At 40.7% G+C, this 17,193-nt stretch overlaps 1 protein-coding gene across 8 annotated transcripts in view; it reads left to right on the top strand.

Annotated features, from left to right (window-relative positions):
• LOC105927314 (serine/threonine-protein kinase WNK2) overlaps nucleotides 1-15,865 on the top strand; it is a 59,416-nt gene extending 43,551 nt beyond the window's left edge. For 5 of the 8 annotated variants that reach the window (XM_036139180.1, XM_021317354.2, XM_036139171.1 and 2 more), the window contains 12 exons: nucleotides 1,706-1,748; nucleotides 1,967-2,065; nucleotides 2,460-3,217; nucleotides 4,023-4,080; nucleotides 4,170-4,246; nucleotides 4,388-5,034; nucleotides 6,156-6,385; nucleotides 6,562-6,786; nucleotides 8,798-8,896; nucleotides 11,368-11,412; nucleotides 11,858-12,156; nucleotides 13,273-15,865. In XM_036139180.1, coding sequence (XP_035995073.1) covers nucleotides 1,706-1,748; nucleotides 1,967-2,065; nucleotides 2,460-3,217; nucleotides 4,023-4,080; nucleotides 4,170-4,246; nucleotides 4,388-5,034; nucleotides 6,156-6,385; nucleotides 6,562-6,786; nucleotides 8,798-8,896; nucleotides 11,368-11,412; nucleotides 11,858-12,156; nucleotides 13,273-13,623 — 2,931 coding nt within the window. In that variant the 3' untranslated portion in view covers nucleotides 13,624-15,865. The remainder of the gene's footprint in view (nucleotides 1-1,705; nucleotides 1,749-1,966; nucleotides 2,066-2,459; nucleotides 3,218-4,022; nucleotides 4,081-4,169; nucleotides 4,247-4,387; nucleotides 5,035-6,155; nucleotides 6,386-6,561; nucleotides 6,787-8,797; nucleotides 8,897-11,367; nucleotides 11,413-11,857; nucleotides 12,157-13,272) is intronic. The other 3 variants (XM_036139188.1, XM_036139184.1, XM_036139185.1) reach the window with 3 other exon arrangements.
• The last annotated feature ends 1,328 nt before the right edge of the window (nucleotides 15,866-17,193 follow it).

Here is a 17,193-nt window from a genome sequence, read left to right as displayed (position 1 = left end):
ATCAAGCTGCTGAAACTAATTAATTTCCCTCTATGGGGATGATAAAGTTTATCTACATATTCATAGTTGTATGATTGTTATAGTTTATGTGCTCATTTCCTTCACTGTTAAGGTGGTGGATCAGCCAATCAGCTCTCTCTGTTTCCGCCACCTTTCCTGCTTAAGACACTCTTAGCCTCGCTAAAGGTCCTCCTCATTACTCCTAATATTCTTTCACTTTAGGAGCTCTCTGAAGTCTTAGGATGCTTTGTGAATAGCTTTTATCTTACCGAGGTAAAATTTTAAGAAAAATCTTGGAATTTGTAAAATATAAAAGGTGGGATTCTAGCACACTACTCCTTAAAGACTCCATACATCTTTACAGCTTTCAGCCTGATGCTGATTTCTTTGGCTTCCACCACAGATTTTTGATATTTTATATGACCCCAACCCTCCTTAGTGCAGAAAAACTGTCCTCAGTTTTTATCTCAGCAGATAAAAAAGCTGTGGATCATGATGCTTCCACCCCCATGCATGACTGTGCAACTCCCTGTTTCCTCCAAACATAAGGAGTTGCGTTAAAGCTGAAAGGCTCCATGTTTGTTTCATTTGAGCTGACCATTTTCCCCAAGCCACCTTCTTTGACTCATTGATGTTCTTTGGTGAACTTTAGACAGGCCTGTCCATTTATCTTCTATTGCATGGGGTTGTCAGTTCTCTGTCCTTGAAGGAGCAATTTATTTATTTGCCAATGAGACATCCCTTGGTCGTGTTGTAGGTGGATATTTCTTCTTTCACAGGCTTCTTATTAGTGTCCTCTCTGACATTCTAGCTTTGAGCTCTAAAAGAAGAGTAATAATTGGTAATTTTATATTTTATTTCCCAATAATTGCACAAACAGTGTTAACCTTCATACCGAGCTTCTTGCTGGTGGCCTTTGTCGCCCATTCTGGCCTTGTGCAGATCCATCTTTTCCCTGATTGCTTTCTGGCAGCACCTTGGCCTTGTCCATGGGGGTGGGGGATGGTAAAATAAATCATTACGCAGACGGGTGTGGTTTATACACACGAGTTGAGGTGAGGAGTTTCTGCAGTCATTGCTCCCACTGTAATGCTGCATTAGATTCGTCTTGGAAGTCGTCACTCGGATCTAAAAATAAAATCACACCAGAGTAGAGCACGCTCTAGGTGCGAAAAGCAGTGGGATTAGTGTTGGGTTGCAAACCTCTATAAGGAATACAGGTTGATGTATACAATGTTCCTCTTACCGCTGTATGCATTCAGACACAAAAAACATGTTCAGGAATAGATATTGTATAGCTCTTTGTGTGTTAATATATTATTAATAGAAACATCCAATAGTGGTAAAATACTTTAACCATACAACCTTTTCTGTGTGGATCACCCCAGACTCGCCGATCAGGGTGCGTTCTTGTTGTTTATCCGGGTAGGATCGCTGAGAATCCGACTTCCTGATAGAAATAGAACGCACCGTTAATGCTGCAATGGGGAAAGCTTTCCACAAGTTATTCTGCCTTTGATGCATAAAGCAACCTGACGCCACCGCCATAAGGCCTGAACCCGCGATGCTTCCCCCAGTTCTTAATATTCTGATCCAATTAAATGCATTTCTTTGAGCTTATTGTTCTGCTAGAATACAGTTTTAACAGATGGCCTTCAAATTGATTTCCATCCAGTCACAGTGTGTTCATTTCTTGTCTGTAAAGGCTTCAGAACCCATCACTCCCCAGCTGGTATATCAACAAAACGGTAAGTCTCATGCTTCTTCTTCTTCTTCTTCACGCATTTATCGCCGTTTAACCGTCTTTCATTCTACATTCTCAAGAGTTTAAAGCAGGAAAACTTTGTAGATTTAAAAATGTGTGAATTATCTTATTAAACTGTAAACAGAAGGATTTGTCTCTCCTTAAACTTTCCTTTGAATGTATTTTGAAGTATTTTTGAGTTTTTCCATCTTTCTGTGACAGTCCTGCACACTGGAAAGCGCTGGTTTATTATCTGCCCTGTGGATGAAACGTTCATGCAAGATAAAGACGGCACTTCAACGCACACCTTTACAGCACAGGGTTTGTAGCACACTTTAATGTTTCTTCTCCCCTCTTCTAATTAAGTATATACAGTTTTTTTTTTTACCGACAATAGTTTAAAGATTAATCACCCATTTTGTAAGATCAACTAAATATTTTACATATTATTTGCTGTTCCTAATTGAAAAACTGTGCACGCTTTTTGTGGCTCCTCCATTGGGGTCAGTTACGTAAGACTGGGTCTGCAGTGGTTCCAGCCTGAAATGAAGTGCAGGCTTTTACCCCAGCACACAGAGGCTGATGGAGGGGAAGCAAGTGATGATGTAACACTTTGGCAGCTATAGCGCATAGGTCCTCTTCTTTATAACTTGGCTGTTAACACTCTCAATCTGTTCCCTTTCTGATTAACTCTGCGCATTTCCTTTTTTTCCAGAGCATGAAACGTCTGGCTCGTTGTCAGCCGGGTCCAGCGGCACCACGGCTACTTTAACAACCCCGGTCACATCTTTACCGTCCCAAAGCCCTACCGCCTCCTCTGCACCCACCTTAGCGCACCTCCCAGACCAAACTATCAGCGAGTCCCAGGTCCAGCAGAGCCAGCCCAGTGTTACCAAACGTACCCTTACAACCGGGAGCATCAGCCATGACACCTCCTTTCCGGTGGAAGAACCTTCCCTCTCCGCTGTGTCTATGGTAGCAGACATGCCGTGTTGCCCCATCGTGCCTCCCATCTCCGTGGATGCTAATACCGCGGATAAAGAAGCCGGAGCCGACGTTTTGATCTCGTCGCTAAACAATCAGCCAAATCAGACGGCCAGCCCCGCTGAAGAACAAGCTCCTCAGCTGGCCTGCAAACAGCCTGTGGTCCTGCAGCAGCCTTATGCCACGCCCATCCAGCCCGGGACGGTGACCCCTCAGCCCCAAAGTCCTGCACATCAGAACCCGCAATCTTCAAGTCAGCAGCAAGGGGAGTCGGACGGAGAGGGGCCCCCCAGGGGGGAGTTTGTGGACCGGACCATCAAGACTTTAGATGAAAAGCTCCGAAACCTGTTGTACCAGGAACACGCGCCCTCACAGCCTTCCAGCACAACCTCTGAGGCCCAGTCCTCCAGCACAGATAGACTGAGCTCCTCTCCGGTCTCAGATGGGCACAGCGCAGAGACCGTGCCAAAGAAAAAGATGGAACCAATGGTAAGACCCAGTATTGGTGTTTATGAATGTGTTTATTCACTGCTGTACACTGTAATCTTGGAATACAATTTATATCTTGGTGGATTTGTTTGCGGAAACAGTTCCATGAATTATGGTCAACTCACCCTGGATTTCCCCCCAAAGTGCTTTTACTCACCTATAGGCATGCAGAAAGCCTGTGAACCAAAACTTCAAAGAGCTTTTCACGTAATATTTCTAACGTGCTTGAAGATTTTTAGGCACTATTGTTTTTGTAGATGGCAGTATATGGGCTGACAAATTAGAATCCAATCAAAATTGCTCAAATGTACCATCAACACTTAGACATGCACACATAAAAAAGCAGATTTTGAAAGCTGTCCACTGTAGAAACTGCTAGCATGAAAGGGTTGAAAACGAAGACTTTTAATTTGTTGTAAATCATCCACTCCGCCCACTAAAAGGTGCACAACACCCAAAATCAATTAGTTGTTAGCATAGCAGAGGCAATATTAATATATACCATTGCTCCAAGCATTGCTTGGGGAAATATTGATCAGTGTTGTAAGACATGAAAGCTACTGATATTGCAGTTGGCTGAAACAAGCAAGCTGAATGCTTTCTTTTTAATAAAAAGGAATATACTTGTGTTGTTGGAGTCAAAACGTTTGGATGTTGTCAATTTATTAGCTTGTGAGTCATTCGGGGAATTATAAAGCCAAACCTTTGCTCTCTCATCTAGTATTCGTAATGTTTTAAATGCGCCACCTCTCGACTTTATCCAACCTCTCACACACCCACAACTTTTCCTCTGCTTCTCTGTTAGCCACAAATTCTTGAGCGGACGGATTGTGTGGGTGCGTCAAGCGACTCTGCAGCGGCAGGTTGGTCCATTTGATTGTGTAATGCCACTTTATCATCATGTACCAGTTTGAAATGGTGTTTTGTTGACTTTAAGTTATCCTCGCTTTAGCCTGCAGCACAACAAAAGACACGAAAACAGAAGTGTGTGGAGGCTCCAGTTCACACAAGCCCAAAAGCCATTTTCAGGTAAGAAATCTGCAGGAAAAATCAAAAATCATTGGGCTAGCTAATTTTGATTATATCGCTATTGGATATTTGTCGCCATAGTTTTAAGATAATTTTAGTTAACTTTAATTTGGTAACAACTTTGATTTCTTGATCTTTTAGATCATCCCCACACCACCTGATGCCATTTGCTGTTCGGATAAAAGCAAAACAAGCTGCAGCTCAGCAGCACCCTCTAGTGGTTCTGACGGGTCTCGCAGGCAGACTCAGGGCACTGACGGGAAAGGCAGCGGCCATGGGGTGGCGCGCAGGACCTCGATGACGTCTGCACCTGCTAATAAGAGCGCAGGATCATCCAATCCCCACAGCGAAAGCCGAAACTCTGCCCCGCCAAACTTCGGTCACACCACTCCCACTTCCAGTCCCGATACCACGCCACATCACATCCCGCGAGCCCAAACTATCGACGCAACAACCCACCGCCACTGTCGTCCCTCGCCTCAGTTTTACTCCGACTCCGCTGACGAAGACAGCAGCAGTATGGCCCTTCCTCCAGCCCATGCCGCTCCGCCCGCTCACACTGAGCACAGCGGAAGTGACCTCGTCAAGAGGGCCGTCGCCTTCTGGCGGCGCTCCGGGCGGAGCAAAAGCGAGCAGAGCTCTGAATCACCGAGCTGCCGTCCTGTTGCCATGAACGGCCACACTCCTTCACCTTCTGTTGGACATTTCCCCCCTGCCATCAGCAGCGACAATGACTCAGAGTTTGAGGACGCAGATATGAAGAAAGAGCTCCAGAAGCTTAGAGAAAAGTAAAGTATCATTCTCACACTCACCGCAGATAGACGCTTCTTTTAATGCACACTTTGAGTTTATTTGTCCAATTAACAACAATTATATGGATGCAACTGATCTGAAAATGGTGATGAACAGATCACGTGATGTCCTTCCCATCTAAATCTTTTGTTTTATGAGAATGTTTAATTTCTACTAGAATAAATGCAGAAATCAAGAGTTCCTATTTATGTATTGACTTAAGGTTTAGTTAGTCATACAAAAAATAACTGCTGAACTACTGAAAAAAAGGGTTCAGTTTTCATAACAAGTTTGTTTTCATAAAATAATTACATTACAAAAGTAGTTTTTACCATTAAAGAAGACTAATAGTTAAAATTGGAAAGCTGGTAGACAGGATAATTTCAGACATGGTGACTTTTTTTCTCACCTTTAATGAGCATTCTTGACAGGGTGTTGTTTATTTTATTTATGTATTTTTGTATTTTTAGTGTCCATGTTTTTTAATTAATTTTAGGTGAAATGAGCATGAGTAATTTTAGATTTACAGGCTGGCAATTTCCAACAAAACTTAATTAGAAAAAGTGACAATGCAGCAGAAAGTCACTAACCCAATCAAAAATAATATATTTTTGAATCTGTTTTACAGATCATTCTAGTAATTCTGGGTATTTGGTATGAATTAAACCAATAGTGACAAAACAATAATATGCTTTCATAACTTACATTGAGTAAAGTATATAACTTGCCGCAGATTTTGCCTTCCAGATACAAATATTCACCCTCATAATATTAAAAGTTCTCAAATTATCATTTTGTTGTATCCACTACTTGTGAACTGCATTAAATTACATTACAAAGTTGATTAATTTAATCCTGAAATTCTAGATTCACAAGGAGTGAAACATTAATGTAGTAAGTTCTAAGTTTTTTAATTTGGTTTTATGTTTAATTTCCTGAGAAGCAGCATTTTTGGTTTTCAGTAGCTGTAAGCCATTGTTTTTAAAATTGGCACAATTTGAATTCAATTACTAAAATACACACTGCACCTGTATTATTACTGTCTATCACTTTCTTTAACAACAGTCATTAGCGGTCTGTGTGAACAGTTTCTTATGTCTTTGTCTTGTCATGATAGACACGTGAAGGAGATCTCTGAGCTGCAGGCATTGCAGAGGAGTGAGATTGAACGTCTGTACAAAGAGCTGGGAAAGACGATACCGCCTCAAGTCGGCCTGCTCCACGCTGCTCCCCCGACCGGCCGGAGGCGCAAATCCAGCAAACACAAACTAAAACCTGGGAAACTGCTCAATCCGATGGTGCAACAGCTCAGAAACAACCCCAAAAGCAACAGCGGGGAGAAGAAAGGTGTGTGGGTAGACAGTAGGATGATAAACAGTTTGGACATTTTTAGTCTCGTAGAACACATTTTGTGTTTGAAAAGACAAAATTGCATCAATTTTATAAAAAGGAAAAAAAAAGTAGGCGTGTGTGAAGCAGTGACTCAGCCTGACTCATCCTTTTATTTATTTGTGTTTTTTAAGGAGAAAGTGCTGCCAGTTCATCCAGCTCCCCGGCTAAAAGTTCGCTTCTGTCAGATGGTTCTGCCCACTCCAGTTGCAGCTCCGCCTCCAACAATCAACCCAGCAGAGGCCAAGAGCAGGTTCACACCCAGCAGCCCTGCTCCCTGAAAGGCTCTTTCTCCTCAGACAACATCTACGCCGGAAGACACGCCGACGGCACGGCCAACCGAGCTGGTCCTGGCCAAGGTACTCATTATTGATTCTAGTTCATGGCAGCCTGCGTGCAGCAAAACAGAACATGCGAATAACAAAACTAAAATCGGCTTGAAGTGTAAAAATCTAAACACATTCGTCAATTTAGACAAACTAAACAATGAAATTACCACTGAAAGTGCAAACAATTCATTTTGCCCTAAATTGTTTTGTCAATTTAATTAAGAAACAAGTTGATCCCAGGCGTTCACTGCTTATAGTGCCAGTAAGAATTATACAGTCTCTGAGGCTGACTTTAAACCAGATAAAGGAGGTTCAGCACAGATTTTACTGTAAACCACGTGTCAGACATAAACGTTTTATGCAACAGGTATTGGCAGAAACAACGATTAATTCAACAGTCCAGGATGGTTCAGTATTCAGTAAATGTGTTGGGAACTTTATCTTCAGGTATTGATCAGCCATGAACATGTACCTGATTTAAATTTAGCTCCTCTGCACATAACAGGTTAAGATAGTTTGGTTTCTTCATACGAGTTCAGGAGTCACTTGGCTGCATCGCCCACATTCTAATTATTCATTACATAACAAATAGTTTATTTGCTCTTTCGGAGAGCATTGGCTGTTTTCCTGTGTTCTACCATGCTCGCCATCATTTCTTAGAAACGGAACGGTCTCATGACTAATAACCAGTGAGAAGGAGGTTTATAAACACGGCGTTCTGTCATTTCAGTCACAGTTTCAGGTCCCCGTCACACAGGATCAGAACTACCTTATAGTCCCCTAAAACTGCAAAAACATTGTATTCTTGCTGGTTTGCAGCAGATTTGGAAATCATTTTTGGCAGACATGACACCTTTGCTATCTTAGAGCTTTGCACATAGTTTTTCCCCTTCGTGCTATCCTGGCCAATAAATCACTGGACTGTCACCTCAGATTTAACATCTGGGATTGCATGTTTCAAAATAACCTGCGTAATTAGGAAGTTTCTGCACCTCCGCCATCAGTTTCAGCCTTGCTGTGGAGGAGGGAACACCATCAAATTTCAAAGAGCCGTCCAAGCGTTCTGACACTAGTTTGGTGAAGTCTTTCTGTACAGACGCGTTGCCATTTTGCACATTAGTTTTAACTGTGTGCATATATTAGCAAGTGCAGTCGGAAGGAATCATACTTGCAAAATCCGTAGTCAGTGTTTTTCACTGATCACTTTAAATAGTCAAAATTTTAAGCGTTATTTTTTTTTTTTCTCGATCCAGCTCCTTTTCCTCATTCCTCCCAAAACAGGGGGACAAAATTAGTCCAAAATGATTCATATCTCAGGCAGAGTTAGATATGAAATTATTTTAATGCAACCAACAAGTTTGTTCTCGATAGAAAATGAAACCGGCATCTCCTAAAAGCAAATTTTTTGTTGCATTCAGATCGGCCATGCTGTCAGAAGCACACCGGAAGGGACGAGCTGACTGACTTTTAACGGGCTGCCGTGGTCTTAATCTGGGCTGAAGGGGGGTCACGCATCTTGCTTTTAAACTGATTTCTCTATGTTAGCAGAAAAAAGTGACAGATAGTTGGAGAGCTGTCTCTTAATTTTCTTGTTTGTAAACTAAAACCCAAATCACAGTAGGCATAGAACATCTGAACAAAAATCCTTTTTCCCCTTTCTTTGTCTCTGTGTCACGATGCACCTCTACAAAATTTTTTTTAACATTTTATTTAAAGAAAGCCCACACACGCTTACGCTTCGGCAGCAATCATCTAAATCAGACTTTAACAGTTTATCCCTGGACCCATTTTGAAAGCTTATCATTATTAGCTGCATTTATTTAAACAAATGGTTATCCTTTCGTTTCTATTGCCTTGGGTTGTTTGTTTCTTTAGGATTTAAGGCATCTTTGAATGCTGTAGTTTGTTCCAAACAACCCACTCAGTGTCCTGTTCTCATGCTTTTCATGGTGGGGGTTTCTCATACCAATCTTTGTGCACTTTTTCAAAGTGTTTCTCTTGTTTCTTCTCTTCTTCTTCCCTCCTATATTCATCTTTACAGGCTGGACGGTTTACCACCAAACGTCAGAGAGAGTCACCTATAAATCTAGTAGCAAACCACGCACTAGATTCCTCAGTGGACCTGTGTCTCTGTCCATCTGTTTGTATTTGTTCTTTTCTATTCCCCTTTGCTCATTTTTTTCGCACTTATTTTAACTTGCCTTTATCTTCACTTTTGTGTTAATGAAAATACGTTTAGTCGCTATTATTTTTCCACCCTTCTTGCAGGCTTTCCCACCTGATGTGTATCACTATGTTTTCCTTTGATTTTTATTCTTGCATATCACACCTGGCCTCAAAACCTTCAAAGGTTGCTCTGCATCAATCCCAGGATGTCAGTGACATGCATAAATCTTATTGGTTTATCTATAAAATTAGTTGAACCTGACTGATAGATGATAAGGCAACAAAATGTTTGTGTTTTAGCTGCTGAGAGAAGGTGGTCGTCCTTTTTTTTGTTTTACTTATTGGCTTTTTCAGATTCTTTAACTGGTGTTAGATCTAACATTTCTGTGGAAAACTTTATAGGCGACCATAATAGTAAGAAAGAAAGATTTTCTTTATTTGTGATGTCCCGATCAAGATTGTTTTTTTTCCTGATACTAATTCAAGTCATTTAGGTTGGACATCCTGTCCAGTAGAACATTGAAGCGATGATTTGGAAACTCTATTGTAAAACAAAAAAAAAAATGTATTACATTTTCCCCCGTATTAAATTGTCTGTGTTAGTGTTGTGATTGTATCCCCAGTTTACTCAGCAAGGAGGACACTGTCGCAAATGTTTATTTTTTATTTTTTTATGGCATCATTGGATATTTTGGCCCAGGTTCCGTGGGACAGCGTTAAAATGCTGCTTCAACCTGGGTCGAACTGGGTTAAAACTTGTTAAAAGCATGTTAACTCACCGTTTTGATACGATTCGTTGACGATTCGGCCGGTGAAGTGTTTTAATGTGTTTCCAGCAAATTTTTGAGGTCAGAATTGACTTTGTTCTGTTGCTTTATTTAAAAAAAAAGAGCCTTTATGCTTTGCTTTGAATACATTTTAATGATTGGTGTCTCTCTCCCCCACGCTGACCGCTGTCTGAGCACCGCGCATAGAGAAGCTCACATGACACTGACAGACTAAAAGATGCAGCAGCGAAGACAGGTCTAACCTTTACTGTGAATGAAAAGGTAATTAAGGTCAAATCTGGCTGCATGGCTCGCAGTCGTTACTATGGATGCAGCCCTAGTAAAATCGCAGACGGACCAAGAAGAGTTCAGGACATGAGTTTGATTAGGGACTCATTTAAAACCTCCTTTATCGGGACATCTATAATGCCTTCAGGCATCAAATACGTCTAGTGTTATAAGTCTAATTTCAGCCCTAAACTATTGTTTTTAAGCTCTTAACTGTCATACATGCGTGGCTTTTAATAGCCAGGCTGCCGACTTTAGTGTAACAAGACATTTTTATCATTAAATGACCTTTTTTTTTTTTTTTTTCTATCCTCTTGCAGTCATCCATAATTCAAAGAGCAGCAGTGAACCGTTCATAACTATCATAACTTGGGAATGTCGCCGCCTTCTCTCCATACAGTTGCTTAATGCAGTGCTTTTGGCTTAGATCCAAACACGCCACACAGATAGCAGAGACGGCTCGCGAACCGCTAATCCTGTCCAAACATGAGCTGCAGGTCAGATCTGATGCAGATTAGTGGCACCGTTTCTACAAGTGTCCGTGTGTGCAAGACAAATGACCCGTTTTCGTACCCTATTAATTTTTCTTCTGTATGTCCATCCACTTCTTTTTTTTGTTTTGTTTTTTGACTGTTTAACATCCCTTAAGTAAAGGCACTTTGCCCCAGCCTGCATACAGATGAAATCCCTCAGCAGGTCCCTAGTGTTGGCAGGGCCCTTTGCTCTCTCTGTCCCTCATGTTTGGATGGAGAAGACGTGCATGGTGCAGGCGCCAGACAGGGCACTGATGGAGACATGCTTCGCCACATGAAGGGCTGTATCATCAATATTGTTTGTTGTTCGTTTGGGTTTTTTATTTCCCCTCACTTATCCTGAGTTATTTGCATGTTTATTTGTGCTGATGAGTTTCCAATATTAGCACTGTGCTTTTTAAGTTTTATTTAGGTTTCACATGTCTTACAGGCGTTCTCCCATGGACAGTGATCTTTTTTGTTTTGTTTCTAATACGGTCTTCCTTTGGTAGTGAACAGTGTTGTCTGTCACCTTCTGCCTATCAACAGATAAGATTATTTGTATTTATAGTTTATATGAGCATACTGAAAACTCTTTGAGGTATTATTTCTTCATCCTGACTAGAATTACTAGCAGCTAGGTGTAATGGTAGGCAGTTTTTTTTTTTTTCAAGTGATCGTCCAGTTTAACGGGGACAACTTGGCTCTGTCTTCCAGTTTTTACTCCCAGATTTATTTTTAATTCCCCTTTTCCTCTTTCTCTCTTCCTGATTGTTTTAATAGCTGATTGTGCTTTTGAAGCAGCTTGTCCACGTCCTTGTGGCGTTCAGTGTCCTGGCCTAACTGTTTCTGTCTTGTGCTGTTTTACCTTTTTATAGGGTCCACTCTGAAACGACTATGTCTAGGCAAAGAGCGCAGTAGTAGTAACTATCTTATTTACTTCCTTTCTCTGTCCCCACAACATTAGTCCTTATGTTGTTATGTACACTTTTTTTTGTCCTTATTACTGTTTTGAGTCTTGAAAAATCGAGTACTATATGTTTTAAGACAGGCATCCTGACTAAATATTGTTTCACTGACCTTTTCTTTTGCATGAAAATGTTCATTGAGTGTGTGGTTTTTTTTTTTGTTTTTTTTTTTGTCACTGCTTGAATATCAAACATAACATTTTTTATGTTATCCTTTGGTTGCTAGGTTGGCAAATGAATGTCTATGGCTCTCTATGCATTTAGCCTGTCTGGCCTCACTAAAAGCTGGCTTAGCAAATTGTGACACAAGTTCATTGTGCCATACCGCAGCCAACTGGTTTACTTGTCATTTTTAATGTTTCCTGTGTCAGAAAGTTGACCAGTTTTTGTCTTTTTTCAGGGTCCTCTCTCAACACCACCGCGGCACAGGCCGCCTCGGGTCAAATTCAGCCATCACTCACCACAGCAACACAGTCGACCTCTCCTCAGCCATTCGCAAGGCTCGCTCAGGTCCAGACCAACAACAGCAACAACAAGAGAGGCACTTTTACCGAGGATCTTCACAAACTGGTGGATGACTGGACCAAGGAGACTCTGGCGGCCACGCGGCCACGAACCTCCCTGAACAGGATGAGACGGCCGACCCGCCAACAAGCCACAGAGGGCAGACCTGCACAGATGGGTCCAGTTGCATGTGAGGTATTTGGGTTTGAGATATGGAAGTAGTGATGAGATTTCTGTGTGTGTGTGGGGGGGGGCTCTTATACACCAAGCCAAGCATCAGCTTTCACGAATGCTTGCGTAGTCTGTGAATGTTCACTTCTTTTGTTTTAATGAATGTAGAGAGGTGCCAGTTCCAGTTTTCCAGCCATTTCCCCATCTCTGGAGTATAAAACTTAACATAATTAATGGCATTTAGAAAAAAAGATTCCTAGTCCTGCTAGAAGCCCCGCTGAGCATTGTTAGTCATTTGTCAGAACCTGTTTGGACTTGGGTCTGGTGTGTTTACTCACTCAAAAAGATCAGATTTATTACAATGGTCCAGTCAAATATCACACAGGGTCAATTGAAAATTGGCCGATGCCAGTTAATATATAATATAATAATCTTTTTTGTCATTGCAACATACATTCCAATGAAATTTGTTCTCTGCATTTAACCCATCCCCTTGGGGAGCAGTGGGCTGCCACTGTGCGGCGCCCGGAGAGCATTCTGGGGTTAACGGTCTTGCTCAGGGACCCAGAGTGGCAGTCTGTGGGAGTTGAACCCAAAACCTACGGGACACAAGCCCAATGCTCTAACCAATAGCCCATTTTCCAGCCAGATTTAACATCAGATTTGTAAGCAAGACCGATTTTAAATGATTTAAAGTTTGGAAACTTTAAAAATTGACATGATTTCCATTTTTAAATGCATGGAAATGGATCCAGTTTCAATCAAAACAGGATTTGTTTTTTTAAATCTAAACACATAAAATACTTTAACTGATAAAGTCTGAACTAAAACAACCAGATTTTTTTTCCTTGTTTCTACGTATTCCTTAAAAGTTTTGTTCTTGAAAGTTGTAATTTAGCACAGGCCTAGATTTTACGTAATGCTTATCAAACTAGGTGTAATGTTTGTGGTGTGTTTAGGTGCCATTTTCTGCCTAATGCTAGCATTTTGAGCCAACATGAAAAAGGGCATGTTGTCTTATAGAGGTTTGGTGTATAAATGACCTCAGACTCTGTGGTAATACATTGGGGGGCCTCTTACAGTTTTAATTGTACGTCAGATCTGTGTAATATTTTCTAAAATACCTCCATTTTATTCCAGATGAAATGCCACAATGTTCCCAGCAACTTGCGGCTACCTCTCTCATGCCCAAAGACTGCCGCTTTAGGCCCTAATATGCCTGCAAATCTAGCACCAAACTCTTCCACGGTGCATCCTCCTGGCTACCATGTGCAATCAGACTCCTATGGTGGGATGGCACCCGCTTCTCTGTATTTGCAGCAGTGGCCTGGGATGCGTAGTCCTGTAGCGTCCGTGGTTCCTGTACGATTGCTTGGTGCGCCAAGAGCAATTCACTACGCCACAATATCAAACCCAGGGATCCAAGCCTACCCGTATGCCATGCACAACCCTGAGAATGGGCCCTTCCCGAAAACCACTAGGACTACCTGATCTGCTAATCGTTGGGTTGGTGTGTCCTCAGGACAGACCGATTTTTGCTCTGCTTTGTGCACCAGAGCCACACATGTACATAGTTTGGACCCTGTACATGTCATGCTAAAGTGTTACTATTCTTTCTAAAAATGCATATATGTGTCGCTAATTGTGTATAAGTATGTGTATGTTATACAGTATGTGTTATGTCTGAATACCTACTGCTTTTTTGGCTTTGTTCTTAGCTAAACTCAGCCATACAAGACATTTTATCTGCACTCACAATAACCAGTTTTTACTGCTTTTTTTTTTTTTTTTTTTTTTGTCACGTTTGCCTTTCTGTTGAAACACACTGCATTGGAATCCAAATACTAGTGGCTTAAGAGTCAGCGAGAGGACAGTATCTTAAATAAATGACATTTTTTGCAGGAATGTAGTGCCTTGAAAATTTATTTCTGTATATATTTTCTTTCAAACCAAGCATTTCTGCATCCAAGTTATTTCATTTTTTAAGGTAGCTTGAGTGTATATTTTCTTTTTTTTGGTTTGGTTTTCATATAAATGCCCTTATTGTACTGCACTAATACCACAGTATATAATCTTATTTAAACGATAGAAATATGGTTTGACTCTTGTTTACTTTCCACCCCATTGACAAACGGAATGCCATAGCGAGGACATGATCTGATGCCTTCAGAAACAAATGACCAATGTATGATGAGGTTAGGGGAAAGGGTAGAAGCCAGCGTCCAAATCCACTTAATTCAGGTCAAATGGTTCAGCTGGATAAAGCCTCTTTTTTGTGTTTGTTTTTTGATTGGAGAACCAACTCATTGGACAGCACAGGAGCTTCCAGTGTTCAAAGGAGAGCCAGTGTCCAGAGCCATATAATACTGTACATAGGTCTTTCCACAGTAGATGCCTCTGGTAGTTTTGTGAATCAGAATGTAGCAAGTAATGTGATTTCTTTTTTGTTTATTTTATTTTTTGAGGCTTAAAAGTGCAATTCAACCCCTTTCCACAAAGCTTTGATCGTGGCCTTGCCACAAGCCTTATCTTTAATGTGCGCAAGAGGAGCAAGCTGAAAGGTTGAACAAATTTCCAATCTACCAAACCGCAGTCAGCAGTTACCAGACAAATTATCAATATCACAAGCCACCCAGTAAACGATGAATTTATCACAGCTTAATCTTCGTTCAACTTGCCTAGTACTCAGCATACATTGTATGTTGAGTATTTTGTGCAATCACCTGTTTAATTTGATGTTTTAACCTGTTTGATGTGTTTAAGTTTTTCCCTTTTTTTATGCTGCTATTTATCAAGGTGATTTTCGCTGTACAGCTAAACTTTTCTTTCCTGTTTGAGGGTACAAAGGAGATGCTCATAAAGCAGTGTTATTGCCTTATTAAAGGACTGGTGTGTTGTTGTTTTTTTTTATGACAGCCTATTTAATTTTGTCTGCATTTATTTTCAGTAATTTCTTTTTTTTTTTCCTTCAACATTAAACTGAAACTTGATGTCAGAGATTTGCACAACATATGGTCTGTCCTTTTTTCCTTCTGTGTTAGAAGTTCCTTCTCTGTATATATTAATGGGGTTTCATCACTGACTAGCATGGCTAATGTTTCATCTTTTCACAAAACGTAGAAACAGTACAGATAGGTTAGAAATTTAACATCTGCACAACCCCGGTCCTGCCAAAGCTGTGAATTGTAAAGTTTTTTTTTTTTTCTTGTAGCTTGTATTTGTACATTTTATTTTGACTCTTAAAAGTGTGTGGAGGGGGGGGAGGAGGGTGCTTTAATGTATATTACTCCATCAATTCGGTTTGAATTGGATTTTTGTAGGATATTATGCAGAGTCTTCTGCTTTGGTGAAATACTTCCAATTGTAAGAGATTTCTGTTCTCTGTCACTTGTATCTTGTATGTTCTACTTTTCCTAGCTGCTAATTTGTGGCGAGCATGGGAGGAGGTAACCAATACTGGTATATATTTGGGAGCAGTGATCAACTGGGGTAGTTAAAAGTGCACAGAGGAGAAGGAGCATCCCAACACTTTTTTCCTCTGCACATCTCTTTTTTTTTGTCTGGGAGTACCTGCCCCTAGGGATAATGCTCCAGTTGTGACTGGCCTGTATTTGAACTGTGTGAGATTGCTTTGCCTGCTGTAAGTCCCATTGCATTACCCCACCCTGTCCGGATGGACTCTTAATCACAGACTGTGTGTTGAGAGAGAAATAAATATTTTGTGCTTGATTAATTGTGTGCCTGTCATTTCCACACGTGACACCTGTACAGTCACAGAAACGGTCATTTAACTTTAAAAATGGTGAAAAAAGTATTCCTTATGACGCGCTAGGTTTGTTTTTGTTTGGATATTTGTCGTGTCGCGCTGCAGGATATTAGGAAAGCATGCAGTATCAGAATCAGCTTTAAGTGGCAGATTGGTAACATTCAAACACAACTTTGACCAAAATAAGACATTAAGTGTAATTATTAAAAATGCAAATGAATACGTTTTTTTTATGCAAAGCTGCATATGTTTTTTTTTTTTTTTTTTTTGTCTTTACAAAGAAGATCTGATTGGATTGGTGCAAATACTTGTTCATTTTATTTGAACCGGTCCTGTTTTGTGGATGAACTGAACCAGACATTGATGGCCGAACATAGGATTGACTGAATAATGGCAGAAGATGACCAGCAGCTCCAAAGGTTCTACTACTTGATTTGCTTCAGGAAGAATAAAAGTAAAAAGCAATAATGTCGGTGAGTGCTGCAAAAACGATGACTTGCGATAAGCAAAGAAAGTTATTGATCTTGTCTTCTGTTGTTTGGGTTCATGGCAAATAACCATCCCAGGTATTAAGCAGTCTGTAGATTGTTTCCGTTCAGTAAGCTTTTATTGCGAAAGGGTGCAACTTTTTTGCTTGTCTCCATTCTGAATTCTGATTATTTGTCTTGCAATGTGCTAAAAAACTTTGCAATTAGAAGCCCTCCTTACCGTCTGGTATTTAATCTAGTAACATTTTTCCCGTTTCCCGTCAGAACTACCAGGGATATTTCTGTTTGCTAAAAGCCAGAATCGGAGAGCACGGAAACCTCACAGAGCAAAACCAGTCCAGTTTTTGGGGTCATGTCATTGTTCAGTCTATTACACCTGTTGTTAATTTTAATAACATAAAAACTGCTGAAACTGATCAACAACCTCTTTTATCACAATTTGACATTATTCTCTGTTATTTATTTTTTTAGCAGTGCATTTTAAAGTAACCCTTGAAACACTGCTTTTCATGATGTGGGAGAAACACTGCTTTTCATGATGTGGGAAGCCTCTTTATTTTCCATTCCAGCCCAACTTATTCTACATGTCCAATTCTCCAATACACAGGCATGGTCTGCCCTCTAGTGGTAATACATGTAATTCAATGCATTACAAACAGGTTAGTTGGTCTCTAGATTGCCTTTAGGTACAGTAGACCATAGACAAAATATAATGTATATATTATATTATGTCTATGCAGTAGACTGTGTGCATGGTTGTTTGCACTGTGATCTACTGACCTTTTCTGGGTGTACCCCGCCTCTTAC

The sequence above is a fragment of the Fundulus heteroclitus genome, chromosome 1, assembly GCF_011125445.2.
Source record: "Fundulus heteroclitus isolate FHET01 chromosome 1, MU-UCD_Fhet_4.1, whole genome shotgun sequence".
Lineage (NCBI taxonomy): Eukaryota > Metazoa > Chordata > Actinopteri > Cyprinodontiformes > Fundulidae > Fundulus > Fundulus heteroclitus.
Note: the sequence above shows the minus strand (reverse complement) of the source record. Positions and strands in the feature narration are given on the sequence as shown.